This window comes from Polyodon spathula, chromosome 23 (assembly GCF_017654505.1).
Source record: "Polyodon spathula isolate WHYD16114869_AA chromosome 23, ASM1765450v1, whole genome shotgun sequence".
In the NCBI taxonomy this organism is placed as follows: Eukaryota; Metazoa; Chordata; class Actinopteri; order Acipenseriformes; family Polyodontidae; genus Polyodon; species Polyodon spathula.
The window spans coordinates 5,185,517-5,205,502 of record NC_054556.1 but is presented as its reverse complement, the minus strand read 5'-3'; the positions used below and the strand labels follow the sequence as shown (position 1 = coordinate 5,205,502).

At 36.1% G+C, this 19,986-nt stretch overlaps 1 protein-coding gene across 1 annotated transcript in view; it reads right to left on the bottom strand.

Annotated features, from left to right (window-relative positions):
- The window catches only part of LOC121297770 (POC1 centriolar protein homolog A-like), a 41,220-nt gene extending 21,234 nt beyond the window's left edge, over positions 1 to 19,986 (bottom strand). The window contains exons 1-9 of the mRNA XM_041224264.1: positions 19,585 to 19,986; positions 18,867 to 18,951; positions 18,389 to 18,560; positions 15,648 to 15,827; positions 14,500 to 14,607; positions 13,936 to 14,051; positions 13,254 to 13,387; positions 6,555 to 6,623; positions 4,212 to 4,364 (exon numbers count right to left, since the gene is read on the bottom strand). Of these exons, the coding sequence (XP_041080198.1) occupies positions 4,212 to 4,364; positions 6,555 to 6,623; positions 13,254 to 13,387; positions 13,936 to 14,051; positions 14,500 to 14,607; positions 15,648 to 15,827; positions 18,389 to 18,560; positions 18,867 to 18,951; positions 19,585 to 19,599 (1,032 nt within the window). The 5' untranslated portion in view covers positions 19,600 to 19,986. The remainder of the gene's footprint in view (positions 1 to 4,211; positions 4,365 to 6,554; positions 6,624 to 13,253; positions 13,388 to 13,935; positions 14,052 to 14,499; positions 14,608 to 15,647; positions 15,828 to 18,388; positions 18,561 to 18,866; positions 18,952 to 19,584) is intronic.

Sequence of the window (19,986 nt, the reverse complement as noted above, 5' to 3'; positions counted from 1 at the left end):
ATATATATATATATATATATATATATATATATCATCGGACTGCAAACACGTAGGTGAAGATTGACTTGAGATAGAAGCAGTGAGTCTGTCAGTCAGTGACACCTGATAAAACCATGTTGTTCTGTCAGATTTAAGAGCTTGCCTGTCTGAATAAAAAAGGAGGAGGAAAAGGCAATCTAGACATAATGAATGAAAATGAGTGTGTTTATAGTGTAGTTACAAGGCTTTAATCTTCAGAGGAGAAAGAGGAAACTGGCTTGCAGGAAGGATGTGTGTGCACTTCCATACTCTACACCATTGATGTATGACCGATGTATTCAAAGAGCAACAGAAAAGAGTAACATTTAATTAGCGTACCCAAATGCCCTCTTGGTTGCCTGTTTAAGAGGGCAGATCATTTTTGTTTATTGAAAATCTCTTGATTTTCTACCAGTGCAATTAGGCACATGTCCAAGTCGTTTAACGTGACAGACCACAACCCGGTGTTACTGAGACCCAGGAGAAGGAGCACATAGGGTTAGACAGGATGGAAACAAGAAAAAGGAAAGCATTACATATTGAACTGGTTAACTGATTACAGTCTCAACTGATTACAGTCACTTAAAATCATATTCAACTGTATTATCCTTTGCCATTAACCAAACAGATTGCAATCCAAGTCTTTTGGCCACTGATTAAAATTACTGCAACGTGCAATAAGACCACAAGTCACTTTCCAGACCTCTGTGATCCCAATGAATGTCACTTCTAGTTTCTAAAATAGACGTGTCTTTAATTAGCTCATGAACTAATGGTGTGCTATTATTCTTTAATAACACATCTATTTTAAAAGATAATTATTTTAGAAAAAAAATGAACCATTAAAAGGTGGCAATGAAAAACTGTCCAATTTCTTTAGACAGAAAAAGATATACATTAGAGAAACATACTGACAAAAACAACAGCTTCATTCAAAAAGTATTCCAAGCTCACAAACACTATCAATACAGAAGAACTTAAACCTTAGGTAACCCATCACGACATGCTGCCAGATAAAATGTATGGAAGGCCGAAAGGTTTCAAATCCAAACTCATCATCGTGCGGCAAACATCAAACTTTAACGTGTATACCATGGTTAAGTTTAGTAGGACTAGTCTAGAATTGTCTACTTAATATTTTGGAAATCTATTAATTATCCAATTTCTGACATTAAGAATTACATACACAGTGCACAAATGAAGTGTCTTTGACCACAGCAGTTTAAGACACATGATGGCAAAAAACGTGAAGCAATTGACTGTCACCTGTGCTATAACTCTGAAATGCGGGTGAACTGTATTCTTGTTGACATGTTGTCCCCGCTGTTGCCACCACTGGCCTCCTGTTTAACAAGTAGAGTGTCTTAACACAATACATTCCTACTCTCCCATACAGAGAGCAAAACTTTTAACTGTCTCCTGAGCAGTCATGCAGGGATAAATTAGTTAAATGAGGTTCTTTTATTTTAGTCTCCAGAAGGACGCCAGCGTCAGACAATAAAGGTTTTGGGTTGGTGGTCCCGGTGAATTAAAACATTGTTGCCCTGGCATGCAGCACACGTCACAAACCAGGCTGATAGAAATCTGCACATTCAGCCTGTTTCTTCACTGAACTCTGCCTTGTCGGCTGGATCATCTTGAAGAACACGGACAGCAAGCATTTAAAAGATAAAAAAGAAAATAAATTGTGTTTGGAATTGAAATGAGGTGTATTTATTCCTTGAAAGAGCCTTGGTCTTTCATCCCAAAAGGACATTGTTTTGGGATGCGTTGAGCAATCACTACTCCTATCTGATATCTGATGTCTGTTCAGGGTACAAAGAAAACAAATTCTATTGGCTCTGGCTTGGTTCACAGCAGCTGCATCCAAATGTGCAAATTATTTAACAAGTCAGTGGCCTGAGCAAGCGTAACAGGTGATAGCACTAGTCAAACACCACAATTAGGACAATAAAATATTATGGTATATGGATAAAGGAATAATAAATGAAGCCTAGTTTTAAACAAGACCATATCCTCAAGACCACTAGCATTACATCAAGATTTGCATGTCAGATGACATTCCTTTTAAAAACTATTTTTAAATTAGACAAACAAGCAGTCCTTAGTACGTGATCAACACAATTATTTAGTGTATTTTCTCAGTCCTCTAATAACCTGAGAAATGTGCATTACTAAATTAATTACATTTTCCTGGAATATCAACTCAATTCAAAGGAGGGGGGAGGCATTTTAATATAATAAGAGTACTGTTCTGTACAGCCACATTGTTTCATTTACTTTTAGCTCAATGATAATGTTTTTAAAAGGGCATTATCACACAGACCACATAAAAAAATGCAGGCCCTTTTAGCAAGCTAAAAGCCCTTTCAAGTCTACCCCATTTCAGTGCGTATGTGCTTTGAAACTAGTTGCTAACGGAATTTGTTGCAACATTTTAAATTGTATGGATTACTACAGAAGCCAGAGGACTGCAGAGGTACATTACCTAAGATAAAGACATACCACTTAAAACGTGCACAAGATTAGTTAATTACTTCAGAAATAACTGACCTGATTTCTTTAAATCTTGAAGTTTTCAGTCTTTAGCTGGTTAATAAAACAGAAGGGAATTGATAATAACATTATCTAAAATCCCTTTATCTGAGCTTCTGCCAAAAGTTCATGTGCTTTTGTTGATATAAAGTCGTAAAAAGATCACCAAAACCAAACATTCAGCCAAAGATCCCATTCAATATTTATGTAAATAATCTATATCAGAAGACTGATTTTCTAGCTTTCTAACTGTAGTTCCAAAAGGTTAAGTTCATCCTGTACAATTACATTTCAATATCAGTAACGAAACTGAGGTTCACAAATCAGACATTTCAAAAAGGAATTATGTGTACTGCAACTCCAGCGTAATGAAGTAGGGTACCTCAACTTGCAATCTTTAATGACTTCTGTAGTTATAGGATTTTCAGGAAAGCCTTAAATCTGTAACCTTGGATACAGGAAAATGGGTTCCATTTTTAAAACCAGATCTATCTATTAATTATGCTTTTATATAGCAATCCAAGATAAATATCAATTGCGGGAATATAGAAATAGTTTTTTCATATTAAAGTTTCTGTGCTGTCTCTCACTCACAATGCAAACATCTTTCAAATCTCCATTTTCAACACAATCAGTTTCAGTCAGAGGAATAAGACCCACTCCAACTAGCAATATTAGTTAATTATCAGTGCAATGTAGACTGCACAGCTTCGTGACATAACATCCTTGCTACTTTACAATGCTGGAATGCACGGCAATACACACACGGCATGTTTTACACTGTTCAAGTGCTATGTTTCTTTCATTATTAATGTTATGATATTTCAGAGTTTGAGACCACCGCTAACAATCCAAGAGAGTTAACCCTAACCCCATCGCCAGGGTTGCATTTCCTTTTGTTTTGAATTCCAGAGAGTACGGGGAGCTGAAAGATATGGTCGGAGGAGCATTGTGTTAAAATTGCTGGCCTTCCCTACTGTATATCTGCTTTCAATGTTTTGAGGAATTCAAATAAAGCACTTTGTTACACACATTCCTTTCAACTTCACGCCAGTCCAGGTGTACAAGGCAGAAAAAACAAAGCCATCGTTCCTGATTTTGCAATGGTGCTTCAACAAAACCTGATAAAGCATACAGTACACTTAAAACGTTAGAAACACAAGCCACTAAAATTATTGAGCAGGTTGTTTATTTTATTTTATTACTAGAACAAATAATTTAGAAATGCTTAAACAAACGTAATAAATTCAATGACAAACGTTTCAACTAGAAATCTTTCAATGTCTCCGATCATTAAAAAAATACATACTATGTACCGTTTATTAGCTTGCACTCTGCTTGTGCTCTGTTTGGAAATATACTTTTCAAGGGAGGATGACACTTCATTGAGGCTTTATCTGGTAAAAAAGTGGGACAGACTCGCAACATTCAAAGTATTAGAAGCACTACTTTATCAAAACCATGAATGAGCAATACCAAATATCACAAAGTAAAGGAAACCTTGAAATACTTTGAGATCAGGTTTCTTTTGATTATTGAAACTTGCATCACTGTTCCTGAAAATAAAGTTACAACCCTGACCACTGTGTACAGATATACATGGCGAATCAGTTCTTTAGAGGAAACTGGATGTTTCCTAACACAGCTGAAGTTCTTACCTCCACTCCACGTGACCTTGAAGAGGCCCGCTGCGATGACTTTGACTGTCTTTCCCCTGACTGGACCGCACCGTTCACACTGGTGGCTCTTTGTTGGGATCTCAGCACTTCTTCATAATCTGCAGCGTCAAAGTTAGTTTTCCACACCATCACCTGAGGAAAAAACAGGGTTATCAATATCTTTCAGATACTGTACCGAATATGCCTTTAAAGTCTGCATGCAATATAAATTAGAATGTTTCCTTATAAATACAATGCTTCCAGGTCCAAGGCATGGTGATTGAATGGAATAAGATATAAAATAAGCACACGCAGGAAGGTCTAGTGTTTTAAAGCTTTGATAAATAAACCATTAGGAAATTATCAGCTGTGGCTTTATGCTGCAGGAGTACAATATGAGGCTGTTCAGCACAATTAACCTGCTTAATTTATTGAACAATAAAGAGAGCTTGGCCTAATAAAACATTAACTGGCACATTAAAAGAAAGTACAGATTAGGAATATTGCCTGATAAAGTATGGGATTGCAAAATAAAGTAAATTCACACAGACACAGACACACACACATACATATTTTCTTTTCTTTTTCAAAAAACAGAAACAACTCTGCTTACAAAGCTTGCTGGACAGAGACTACGTAGCACACTACTTTAATTGTTTTATTTGTGATACTAGGGCAAGTCTGTTTTATTAATGTTTATTTCAAAATAAGTTGCTCACAAGCAAAGATAAGCTGGCTACGATGTGATAAAATGCTATTGATTACATATAATATATATATATATATATATATATATATATATATATATATATATATATATATATATATATATATAATATATATTATATATATATATATATAATTAACAAATACATGCATCTAATTTCACTTAGGTTTAGTAAAATGTTATTTTCAGTGGTTTATAAGGTGCGCCATTCCTAGCTGTTTTCCTGCCGACCACAGAAAAAAAAGGAAACCCTCTCTTTCAGACAGCTGTCCCCTCACTAAATCAGAAAAGCTGATTAGCATTGATGCCAGAAAATTAAGAAGCTGAACCCTGTTTATCTTTCAACAAGAAAAGTACTGTTTAGTGCAAACAGATCCTGCAGGTACTCAACTGAGACATTTCACTCAACATCCACCAGCCTGTGGTTTGCTCTGTGTTTTAATCTATGGAACAAATTCTTTCATCATGATGCACTCCGAGGCCTCAAATGACCCGTTTACTTAAAACACAGTGCTCACTGCTGGGGCTTTGGACATAGGGTAAACTGCTGGCTCAGAGCTTAGGAATGCGGGAATTAAGAATCAGGGATGAGATCCTGTTTTTATTTTTAAAAGGTTTGTCCTTGTTTTAACAAGCAGGGCAATGTGAATCTGGAGGCTCCGAGGTTTCATCCCAGCACAGGGACAACTTAGACCTGACTTAGTAATATGTACAGCATAACAGTGCCATAATTATGCTTTAATTGGTCAAAGTCTGAAAAGACTATATTACAAGTCATGTTTCCATTAGAAATAACTGAGGTAAGGAGCCTTTATTTTTATCTGTAAATTAAGGACATCTGCTAAAGATGCTGACTGGTGAAGTTAATTCAATAGAATGAAACCATGCAGCAAGAGATCAATCGTTTCAGTAAGTTGTGACTTACACTAAGACCTCACAGGGTTGTCAAGAGTGCTAGCTATAGCTTCCTATAAATATTCATAAGATGCATGAGGCATGTTGTTCTAAACGGTGCCCACAATCCATTCCAGTAGCTTTTTTTTACCCAGTTCTAATAGTACAAGGACAGGACTGTATTGACTGACCTCTGAATACACAGGCTTCACATTATTTTGAAATGGTCAGGGGCTAAAACCTGACAAAGCAAGGGGATCAGAACTGGACAGACTGCATTTAGTGAGGACAGCAGTATTATCATGTACAATTTATAAGAAACCAAGTCAAGCAGATAAAAGTTTTGGCTCGTGTCTTCATCAGTGCACCGATTAAAATGGACCGCGGTGGTATTATTGCAGTAGCTCAGTTAGAAGGGGGAAGGTCCCGGTTTACTGTGAGAGCGATGAAAAATGGAATTAAAGAAAAGGAAAGGAGAGAAAGGAGGAAAAAGGGAATATAAACTGAAGCTGCATCACATTGTGTTTTAAAGGACTGCATTTATTTTAAACATGAATGAGAGAATGAGAGCTGGCTTGAACTGCCATTACCAGCAGGGGCCTAACATTGCCCTCGATGCTCATTTGGGCAGTGGCTCGTAACAGCATTAAGCATGCAATGGTAGCTATCTCCAAGAGACTGAACTTTTAATGTAGTCTTTTTGAAAAAGGAAAGATAGTCACCTGTTCATCGGAACCACCCGAAGCAAAGTAATCCCCAGCCCTGGAGAAGGCCACACAGGTAGCTGGACCCTGCAAGATACACAAAGCATACCAGCCAAATGGAAACTAGTGTACAATACAAGAGTACATGCAATAGTAACATTTCAAAGAACATACTGTTGAGTCTATTATTGCAAATGTACACAATGCTAGTAAAGTATACAGCATATCTATATATCTATATACACACATATACATACAAAGAATGCACTTGTTAGTTCAGAATATGAAATTTATTAAATTATATCCCATTGATGCCAAATGTTAATATAAAATGTACTTAAGACTTGTTTTTCACTCTCAGAATCAGAGCACCTGGCACTTCTCAAACTGAACAGTCTGTGAAGCCTTAAGACCTGCGTTCCCCTTCATGTACAGGCAACCAATTTGGGTTATTCTCAAGGTGCACAGAACTGATTTCCTGTGTTACACAGCCCCCCCCTCCCAGCCCCACCACTGTTTCAAGGATTATTATTTATAAAATCCTTATTCCAAATACTTCATGGCATATTAAAAAGAAAATTCATAGTTCCTGCTTATGTATGGCTGGATAAATCTAGGAGCATGCGTCACTGTATATAGGAAATATACTTGAAATCGTGGTATTGTTAAAACAAGCATGTAATCTAAGAATGAAGGTGGATATAGTTTGTATTTTACAATGACTGTACTGGTGTCCTGGATCTGTAGCATATTATTTAAACCAGCATGTTGTATCCAGGGATCTGAACACAAATAATGGCGGGTCCTTCCGATCACGGGAATGCTACGAGAAGATAAATCGGGCTCGTGAGAGCTTGATTACTGGCTATTAGTTTCTTCCAAGTTGGTGAGTCACCCATAATTACATGCATTACAATCCCCTTTGGGACAATATTAGCTTCCAATGTGGGAATCCGAGAAAGAAAGCAAGAATGCAACTCATAGTCCATTCATTCCCTCTAGGCATTCCATTCGTCTTCATATCAAATGTGTTCCAGGATTACAAAATACATATGTGCCAAACATTTGTGGAATTGTCCACAGTGTTTATTTTCAGGCATGGTAACAAAGAACAGGATGCTCTATTTTTATAGTTGCTATGGTTACTTCTCCAGCTAATTTTCAATGAAGTACATAATTTTGACAATGTGAACAAAGGCTGAACTGTGAAACTTTTTTTTTTAAGTCAATAATCCTGAAAAGATGGGCTCCACCATTCACTGTGGGGTCATACTTTCTTTTTTAAAATATGTATTTCATGAAGGTGGGTGGTATGAGCTGCAACTTCTTGAATGCAAAACTTGAAGCATAAATATGGTATATGCAATTTGTTTTACAACAGATATTTCCACCACCCTAAAGACTCTTTTCAAACAAAGAAACCCCAACTAAACAGCAAATTCACCTTAAAAATGCAAGGAAAGTCACCTTTCAAATTCCACTTTTATATTGCTAGTGATTTCACAAAGGGTTTTATGCTTCTTAAGCATATGAGGAACATCTCATTTCAGAAAATAATTTTATGCTAATTACAGGGAAGAAATTAATTAGCAATGGTCTACTTCTTCCATGCTAATCAATTATTTAATTTATGAGGATTATGCTGCTACATTTCCACGGGGAAAACATGTTGACTGAATCTTTTATATATAGAAGACTGAGATCAGACCTTTTTAAGGTGACTTAAAACACATTTTATTGGATTAGGGAACAGCAATGCTCACTTTTGTAAATTGTCTAGTTGCTAAATATTAATCATTGCTACATGTGAGAGTTTTACATTCTTTATAAGGCACCCCCTCACATTTAAAGGCTTGATAAGTATACTTTCAGATTCTGTACATTCATAGTCTTTCTGAATCAGCACAGAGAAAAACATTGCAGTCTCCAGTGTTTGCTGTGCTTCGTGACTAGAAGTGATATCTTTAAATTAAATCTCATCATGATATATATATATATATATATATATATATATATATATATATATATATATATATATTTTTTTTTTTTTTTTTCACCCCATTTAGAAAAATCAGGCTGCTTATCCAATCACACTTGCAAAACACTAACGGGCGATAACCATGGCTTTAAATTCTACGTTCTTGCCTTTTCATAAGCACTAGGAAAATTCTCTCTGACGCATATTTTCTTTTGCTTCTTTGACTGTTTACTTTATTTCATATCTGATTTTTCTTGCAATACAGCACAGCATATTAAAAGCTGCCACTTACTTCCAGGTACCCAATCACTTCTGTGTTGTAGATTCTCAGACTTTAACGATAATCAGACCATGTGATCTACAGTGCAACATCTGAAGGGATTTTGTACCAGAAAGCAGCAGTTTAAACTTTTAAGAAAGCATTGGTCGGCGCTTCTTTAAAAACAAGCATCCACTGCAGACATCTGGGTTAAACATGCACAATTTAAACAAGGAATTCATTTCTGTTCATCAGCCACACTTCTGGAAACACAGCAAGAGAAGAGTTAAAGTAAAAGGCACGGATGAATTCTGTACAATTTCCAAGAAACAGAAAGTGTTTTAATTATACATTTGTGGTGTCTGGAGTCGATGTCAAACATGAGTAATTCTGAATCACTCCTCTGACAGTTCTAACAGACTGAGGCTCTTGGGCTATTGAAGCACCCAAAAGAGGCACACTGATTGAGAACAAATGTAGAACAAGGTTTTTTAAATCCCATACTATAACAGTATTTGAGCAAAGGTGGTAAGGAAGTGTCCGTGATAAAAGCGGTAAGGATTTGCGGGTAAAGTCAAACCTGCAAATGCGCATTCAGGAAATAGTATATACACTTTGCAATTACTGTAAGCGTGTTTCGAAGCTGGTTGGGTAATATATTGTGGTACAACATTACTGTAATTCAGATAATCCACCAGCCAGTTACTTTAACCTGGTCACCACAAAGTCACAGAGTAAATCTTGTCATTGGTCCAGTCTGCCCCTAAGATGGCCAAGCCTAAGGTTCTGTGCTCAAGCTGCAATGCCAGCACCCAGGCTGTTATTTCCACTGAACTCCATGACCTGCACTACGATGACAGCAGCTTGAGCCAGAACGAGTATTCTCATAGGGCTTCTTTAGAAAGTCTTTCAGTTTGTTTCCTTCTTGAGATTACATTAATTTGCTGATTTACATAACCACCGTACACTCGGCAGGCAACAGCAGACTTCCTGTTGGAATAATGAAGTCAATTAAACTGTCTGCATGTTTAGTCGTGTGCATGCTTGTATGGACTGGGAATAGTTTGTTCTTACATGTTTCTTCTTTCAGGCCCTGACAGACGCCCATAGGGTGTTTTTCCCCAGTCTGAGATACAGTGGGAAAGCACGTACCCCAGCCAGTCCCTTTTGCACTGGACAGACAGGCCATTTCCTGTTTATTGCAGCCGTAAGTACAGTACAATTCAGTCACAGTTTACACAGGCTAAAGGAAACACTTAGCCTCAACGTGCTGCAGATCAAAGTTATTTTTTGGTGGGGAACGAAGCTTGCCTAGATAAGGTTGCATTCATAAACTCTTTCTTTTTTTTCTGTATTTAAACAGTAACTGTGAAATTCAGCCAAATTAAGATCACGCTTTTATAGAGTTAGTTTATTTGTTTATTCAAGTGCAACACTAGCACTAATTAGTTATTGTTTTCACATCAAAAAGGTTAGTGCTTGTTAAGTGGAATGTGAGTACATAACACATGCTGGTACTATGCTAATGTACAATGCACAGTTTAAACCACTTAAAAAGCCCAAAGGTTCATTAATTTGCTTTGCACTATGTTGGTCACTTATCATGGTTTACTAGAGATTTGTAAACATTAAGGAAGTACTGTATGCCGAACCAGACAGTGCTGTCACTGACAGAAGAGGTAATGGGAGTGATCTGGTAGTTCAGCCTATTTTGTTGAAATACAACTTCATATCCACACGTTTTTCTGGTTAGAAAAATATGGTTATGAAACCACATTTAAATCTGCACTATAAAAACGCTCCATAAAAGTAGATCTGGTGCAATATACCATATAATCCAATCTACAACTGAAAATTACACAAAATCGACTGTATACGTATCATGTTTGTGACAGTAAATGTTACTATTAATGAAACACTACAGTCATCCTTTCTGCCTTTGTTTTGTTGTACAATCCAAGAGCAATTATAGGGACCAATTTCTGCCCACAAACCAATAAATCCATAACAAATTTATTAATGTGCTTTTTAATTGTCTTAGTGAGGACAAAATACACAATAAATTTGAAGAACACTTTGGATTTGAATAGCTGCAGTAAGCCAGCAGTATCAGGACATTTGCCCGCAGTTGAGAACAGCTGTCTCCACAGTAACCCTCACCTGGAAAGGACCAGCATCACTCCAAGTAAATGCAGGAATGTAAACCTGGCACCCACTCTAGTGTAAACTACAATCCATCAGCTGGTAAGTTGCATTCCAAGTGCCTCAAACCGACGTGCAAGTACGTCAAACCGGGCCTGAGGGATCCTACCTCTTCCCAGGATCCATGAGGAAATATTAAGCAAGGTGCTTGTGGGTGTTCCAGTAAGGGGAAAAAAGAAATGTCACACACATAAAACAATGTCTTGTCCCTGCATATTTACAATAAAACGCAGTAATTACACCCCCTCTTTGATATGGTAATGAAAATTAGGTATCTAATCCTCTCCTCACAGAAATGTGGCCAGGATATTACTGGGGTCAACACATGTGCTTATCTTGGTGAGAAAAAAAAAAAAGGAACATGTGGAACATGATTCGGACATTGACATATACTGTACAACAGCCTTTTCAAAGCTTGGTGCCAGCAGGATGTCTTTTCTGTCTCTCAATTAGCAGACCACAGCTGGGTGCCCATTGTTAGGCAGTGGTATCGTACAGGCACAGGACCTATGCTTCAGTGTTAGGGTGCAAGTGCAAATTATTATTATTTTTACTTACACATCAAATGGTTTCTATGGGTTAGTTCTGTTCCCTTAACAGCTTCCTGGATTTGATAGTATTACTGCTAAGCATTCACAGGTGTTGCCATGTGGAATTCCTCAGATTAAGACCCTTCATATACACAGTGTAAATCTAAAGCAAGACAGATACACCCAAAACAACGACTGGCACTGAAATCTGCACTAGCTTCCATTTTCTAGGACACATCTGTACAGTTTTAATTTTGTCACTAATTTACTGCCAGTTGCCTAAAGGATCGTGTAAGAATTCCAAGCATTTCAATAAATTATTACTCCATCTGACACCCTTGGTATAAACATGCTTCTGCACTATTTTAGACCCCACCCCACACCCCTAGAATTTTTGTAACCTCAAATCAATCATAATAATCTCCTGGTAGTGGTAAACCTGACCATTAGCTGCAAGTGCAGGTCTTGCTGGAGGCTATATAGGTCACTTTCAGAACACTGCATTCCTGTGTTAAATCTGAAAGGAAAGTCTAACCATAAAGCTCTTATGAGTGAGATTTTCTGCAAGAATCTATAAGACTAACAAAGCTGGACATCTTGACATTGTCTGCAGATACCCACAGTGTACTGGGACTGAATTACAATTCATGCAATACAAAAATGGTAACATCCTGCAGTCTTCAATTACATAAGCAAACAGCCAGCATATTGATTGAACTTAAACAGGACTGAATATTTAATAGTTACTTGGCATTGACAGCCTTTGAAATCTCTATGTACCTGCACTCAAGAAACACATTTCATTTTTACATTATCAATTTTTCTGAAACTAACAGGTTTCTTCAATTATGTTCAAAAAACAATGTAATGACATGTATTGTCAATTTAATGACTCTGGACATTATTGTGCACTGGCTTGCACAGGCAGTTGAGAAAGCTTACAGTAAGCATCTGGTGTACAGCTAACCCTGATTTAATGACTTACAATTTAATTCAGACAGTGCGTGTGATACTGCTATATCACTGAAGAGCAATTCCATTCATGAATCCTTATTGTACCAACAATGTTCCACAGTACAGTGTGTTCCCAATATAGCAGTTCAATTTTGTCCACCGAGGTACAGCATGTAGTTTACATTTTGCACGCAAATAAATTAAAAATGGCTTTGAGATTTCTAGAATAATGGGTAAACCAAAAATATTACATGCATTTATTAAATTGACTTATCGCTGTACCTTTTGGTTTAAAGCAGAAATGTAGACCCAGCTATATACATGAAGATCCAGAACACAATGGAAATAATAATTACTTACAGGAGGTACTTGTGACGAATGCCCACAATACCAGAGCAGATCAGTATGCAAAATATTGTTCCTTTCCAAGTCTTGTATAAAACTTACAGACAAAAGCTACAATAATAGTTGCAATTAGAGTATGTTGTTTGCGTCTAAATCTAATTTCAGAGACACTCATTATAAAGTACCTGTCACACTGCAACTGAAATTACTCCTTGTTCTAAATGTGTAGATAGTTTCTCACTGGAAGCTACACCTTCAGAAACTGGCAGCTGGGTGCACAGTGGTCTGGACTCTGGTCTTCTGCTCCAGGGATGGCTCCTTCACGCAACAAAGTCTGTGGATTTTTCATTTGTTTCTAAATATCACCGTAGTTTGAATTCTGTACTAATGCGAGCAATGAACATTGTATATTCTTATGTCCATACAAATCTCTTTAGCAGTAAACTCACCTGATGGCCATGGAGTGTGTACAGTAACCTTCCCTCCAACAAATCCAAGATTTTCAGTGTGGAGTCATTCGACGCTGTGATGAGATAGTTTCCAGACGGATGGAACGACAGCCCATTTACCACAGCAGTGTGCACTGCAATCAAATAACAGCATATTGTTACTCTCTCTCTTTACCACATAGCTATTTCTTATTAGGCAAAATGAGTACAACATACAAGTTATGCCACTGTCATTTACATGTAACAACAGAACTGATTTCCAAAAAGGAGTACAAATAAAATAAATAAGATATTCTGTACATATGTTTTAAGTAAATTAAAGGGTAGCCTATTTTGTATTTTTTAATCTGGAATTGTAAAGTACTGTTACAAAATGGTCTTCCCATGTTAAATGACCAATTATTGAACTTAAAGAATGTTGCTGAACTGTACTTTTTTGTATGCATGTGATGCCCTCTTTTGGAACTCTGCTACAATTACAATCAGTCTACATGTGCTGCTGTTCAGTTTTACAAACATATTTTGTTATACATATATTCTATGAAGAGAGTCTTTTAATACTAGACTACTATATATATATATATATATATATATATATATATATATATATATATATATATATATATATATATATATATACAAAAGAAAAAGCAGTACTCTTTAATGTTGTACCTATATCTACCTTGGTAATGTTGCAGCAGCTTGTTCATTCGAATATCCCACACTTTCACTGTGTTATCTGAACCGGCAGCAGCTATGCACGTACCGCTAGGGTGGAAATCTACATAACTGACATAGCTGTTGAAAAACAAAACATATTATTCATTTTGAATAATAAATGCAGCTTTCACCTTACAACATATTTCTAAACATTACAAAAGCAAAGGTAAAATGGCTCCTAGTCTTATAATTTTTCAAGTGTTACCCTTGTGTATTAAAGCTATAAAAACCAGCATCTTACACTGACAGATTAAAAGTATATTTGTCTTTAAAAGTAAATTGCCAATGAGGAGCATGTTTCAATGTCTTTACAGGCAGTATTATTAGGAAGCCATCGTTTAGATCAATAAACCCAACTGTGTGCATCTATCACAAACGTTGGGACATTTTTGTTTTAACAATGAAAGCAGAATTAGCAATGTGAGAATGTAACTAAAATAAGACTGTCTGAGTACACCATCTTCAAAGGCTTCTGTGGGCTGTGCAGGACAATATAAAAGTTCTCCTCAACATGAAATGCACTTACCCTCCATGCTCATAAAACGAGTGAATACAATCGCGGCTAGTTTTATCCCAGATTTTAATGGTCTTGTCATCACCTGCTGAGACGATCAGTCGCCCGTCAGGAGAAAACCTAAAGATAAAATATTGATCAAATATAAAAACTCAGTATTACAAAAAAAAAAGAACTATGCTTGTGCTGAATATTCAAATGTACAGCTGACATGCAAAGATTCCACATAGTAAAGAATGTTGGAACTGACTTTCATCACAATTTGAGAGGCGTTTCTGTAGATTATTTTAAACGAAGTGTGACATACTTACATGTGGGTGCCTCCACTATTTTTACCTGTCATGAAGGTTTAACTACAGCTTAAATACTAGGTAAGCAAACTAAAAGGTGCCTGTGATTATGAAATAGTGTCCCTCAGTAAGACACATATTTGAAATGTAAACTTACATCAGTTCAAGATTGATAAGCCGTACACTTCAGTATTAAAAAAACAAAAAGGGAACGAATTATAACATCTCTACTGAAAATGGCAATATTTGTATTTTTTTTTTAATTCTAAATGATAGTATAAAATGTTACAGTATGTATTAGGGGCTTGCAGTCTGAAGATTACATGGACCTTGTTAACCTGCATGTTCTTTATTAGCTCTGTGACTCATCCTACTTCATTAAATGTACAATTAAAGGATTTACAAAAGCAGCAGTTAGTCATAGGATGTAAAAAAAATATACAGCAAAAGATAATTTCCAAAAAGCATAATTTTTAACTCCTTGTAGGCTATTATTATTATTATTATTATTATTAATCCTTGTCATGTCTGAGATATGTTCTCAGCCTGTCTGAGCAAAAATATGTTCTCAGCCTGCTAACAACTTTATAATTATGAAGCAAAAATATGTAACAAGCTGAGCAGTAATTAAAACAGCACACTAGCCTTATAAGGGAAACTCAGATCAGTACACGCCTCAAACACTACAGCTGAAGATCTACTTACTTGAGAACCTCAGATCAGTACACGCCTCAAACACTACAGCTGAAGATCTACTTACTTGAGAACCTCAGATCAGTACACACCTCAAACACTACAGCTGAAGATCTACTTACTTGAGAACCTCAGATCAGTACACACCTCAAACACTACAGCTGAAGATCTACTTACTTGGCACAGCGAACCCAATTAATGTGTTGATTGAGTGAGAAGAGAAACTTTTGCCGGTGTACTGCCCATACTTTGACAGTTTTATCATCTGATGCTGTGACTAAAGATTGCCCATCACTGGAGAAATTGACACTTCGTACTGTTCCTGTGTGAGCTTTAAATACCGTGGACTCTCCTTTGCTGAAAAAATAAACACACACAAACAAAAAGATGAATAGCAAATTAAGAACCACATTCTACATAAAATAACATTCTTAAAACATGACAGCAGATCAGGGGTTAATTAAAATTTACACAGTCTACTGCATGTCAATTCGAGCCACTCAAAGCTTTACTGTGAGCTAAATTCATGAGCTTAGACTCGTAGTAAAACCCAAATGGCTGCTAATCAAACTGCTTTGCAAGATGGGAGTCTTACGCGAGATAGTGAAACAGCAATAGGAGCTCTTTACCAGAATTAAATGCACGGTATAAAAGATCAATTAAGCATGTCAAGTGCATCATTGCTATTGTAAGTTTATGTATGTTTATTTGTGTTTCTTGCTGGCTACCTTTTCAATACACAATACAATACAACCCTGTACTGTCATACTGAAAATATTCTTTAGGGAACTGTCTGCCACTTTTATAGCAGTGGGTTGAAAAAAAAACCAAAAAAAGAAAAAAAAACATTTTTATCAAGCTAATAGAAAGTGTCTTAATACCTTACACCTACAGAGAGCCCACTTCCAGGAACACTTTTTCAGCTAGGAGAGCTTGCGTCACTCTTCTTTACAATGCATCCAGTGGAATCTCAGGGTTATAACACAAGCTATTATTCTGCCCAGGTAATGACAGTGCCACCCTATGTCTATAAAGTCTGACTTGATATTTCAGGAGGCAGCACCTTGTAGAAAATGTGATTATTGCTATACCAATTACCCACTGAAACTGCAATTGTACCAATTAGCAAATGTTACTGCAAAGCTTTTGGTTTACAACGGTTTTGGTTATTTCCTACTATTGTTACCAGTTATGATGTACATGTCTTCACATTACTAATAGATATATATAAAATAAGTTATTAAATAAATTCACTACTAACAAATACATATATTAAATGATAGATATTATAAATAGTATATATATATATATATTAGATATATATATATATAATATATAGAACAAAACTAGTGAGAATAAACATAAAACATAAGAGTATTTCAATTGTCTTGTTTTCTTTATGGCAGAAATTACTTTTAAAGCACTGGCCTGAAAATAGCATATAGCCTCTCTACTGTGGTCACAGCAAAAAGCAGGAGCAACATCTATTTGTACATTCCTGGTTGCTCAGCAGCATATCTTAAGCGTCCTTGTGTTTCATTTTAATTGCCTCACCATAGTTTACAGGTTTTGTTGTATTTTTAGAAATTTGTTTTCATAAGGTAAACTTTTAACCTGTGCCATTTATTCCATCCAATCCCCTTAACAAGCATTTTCTATGACATAAAGAGCACTGTATACAAAAACAGGTAATATGCTATAACTAGGCTACTTGTACAGTGTGAGTAGATTAACAGTGGGTTATTTATAGACTGCCTGTTGTCTCTTCTAGGAAAAAAAAAAGAACTTAAGAGGTATTTTTGCAGGAGCACTCTTTGATTTGCCTTTACTTTTTAAAGACAAATGACATATTAGTTCAAAATAAATATCAGGACTTATTTTTATGAACAATTGCAGGTATTCCAAAATGACATTCACAACATAGCCACCTGTAATGTTTACATTCTAGCTTCCAAGACAATAAATTGAGAAACCACATCTGGAAACATTCAGCAATCTGTTTATTTTCTGCACTGGAAATGACTGGCAATACTGCAAACCTGTTCTGTGATTTAAGCATAAATGTATATCTTGAATAGGTATTTAAATGTTATTCACTAAATTTAGCTCCACCCCAGTCTCGCTGGGATATTCAAGAAATGCTTCAAGCATTCTGTTTATAATCCCACCCCAATGGAAAATGATGAATAGACCCCAATATCAATTATCTATTTTGAATTTAGCACAGTCTCCGGAATATATGCTGATAGATGGATTTTCTGTGCAATTGAATACTGTCATAACCCCTGTAATGATAACATGCCTGCAGGACATTAGTGCAATTGTATTAACTATAAAGTGTCTATTTGATTAATTCATCAATATCTTTCCACTGTGCAGCCCCTGGGAAATCTGACACAAGCAAAGCAATTACAAAAGAGGATCCTCTGTTATACTACAGGCTCATGTCATGTGCTATTTACTAATTACATGCACAGTGTATTATTCAGTCTGTAACCAAATGCTACGCTAATTGTTTTATACAGAAGACAAATTGGTTGACCACTTAGAAGTACAAGGCATTACATTAAAAGGCAATAGTTGCAACAGTGCCACCTAGTGACAGTTTAGCAGCCTGTTCAGCTCAATTGTAGTATTTTTTGTATTTGGGATTTTCCTTGAGACACTCAACATTCAAACAAGAACAAAATCAATAACAAAAAGCTCATGCCCCATCTAACTCAGGTCTCAGCTTAGACCCCAGTGCACATTAGTCCATACCAAAAATAAATAAATAAATTAAAAAATCACTCCACAATCTGTTTAGCACAGGACTGAAAGACTGCCAGCACTGTACCACAGTGTACATGTCTAAGCCATGCCCATTGTACTTGTACTAATTTCACAAAATTATAAATATATCAAACTAAAAGCCTTACACGCTGGGTACCCAGAGGCGGACCGTTTTGTCCCTGGATGCCGATGCTACAAGGTGTCCTGAGGGAGAGAACTGCACCGACATCACTGCGTCTTTGTGACCCACGAACCTGTAGGCTCTCATCTGAGCTTTCATATTCCACACCATCAGGCAGGAATCCATAGAGCCAGTGGCTGCAAATAACCATGTTCATGAATGAATAAAAAGTAAAGAAAGAAGAAGAAAAAAATGGAACTATTATCATGTTAGATCCAACCTCTCCATTCTGCCTGGCAGTAAAGTGAATGCGCATTCATTCATGAACAATATGCCAACTTAGTAAAGGAAAACGTGATAACATTTTGTAAAGTTTGATACAGGTTGGGACATTTCATTTCTATCAGATTAGAACAAAAACAAGTGACAATGCGCTGACAGTCAAAACTGTGTAGCAGCTTCTTTTTAAAAAAAAAAAAAAAAAAAAACAAGAAATACTTTACCAATCTGTTTCATGTTGGGGTTCAAGTCAACACTGGTAATGGTGTCTCGGTGGCCCTTAAAATGCCTTTCTAAAGTAGGATCCTCCTGAAGTAAAGAAAGAAAGAAAGAACCCACATCCTGAGAAACGTAATAATAATAATTTAAAAAAAAAAAAAAAAAAACTGTGCCTCATCATTTTATATAAAACAAATATCTAAATATTGATTTCCATGCGTCTGATTTTTATATACTGTATCGATTGTGAACTTAATTGGTTTGCAGTTTTCAAAATAACATCTCTTTGGACTTGTTGAATTATTTCAGGCATGCAACATTTTCATAATTTTTCAATTTATCATCCAATCACTGGCTAGAATCATTTTTCCATTCGCAGAAAATAAACTGTGACCAAGCAAGAGTGCGGAATGACTTATAACTAAAATCACTAATATTCTTTCTTATCTCTCTACGAAAAACTAGTGTATAGTAAATATATATTTACGCCACTATTTATGTAAAGCATTTTCCAATTAAAATTACAGTAAATTTAATACAACTATTAACTGCAGGGTTTTTTTTTTTTTTCTTTTTTTGTTTTAATTCTTGTAAATACTGCATTCGATGAACTAAAACAGAAGGGCAATATAAACTGGATATTTCAGAGCATGTACATTATCTCAGTACATTCAACTTTACATAGCGAAACTGCAATTTAAAATGCAAAATGTATTTACTTACCAATGCGGAACTCATTTTCTTAGAAATGGTTTAAAACGTACTACAATTTGGATGTTTTTTTTTTTTTTTTTTATCGACTAAGCAGTTGTCAAACAGTAAAGTGCTTTCTTCGGTAACTCTTAACTACTCGGCTTGTGTTTACATGTGTATATACATATTACTTGATTAATAAGTCATGAAAACTCTAGTTTCTTAAGGTCTTGTTAATATCTGCCGATGCACGAAGGATTGAGAGCTATGGTTTTAGTAAACCAGACAGGTTGTTGTTGTTTTTCTCAGTTATATTCAGAAAGGTAACTGTCAGCTCTAGTACAATAGTTTAGTTTCCGCGCCGCAATCGGCGCCTAGATAGCGACAACGGATCTTAAAGGGGAGGACACACCAAATAAGATCGGCTGATAA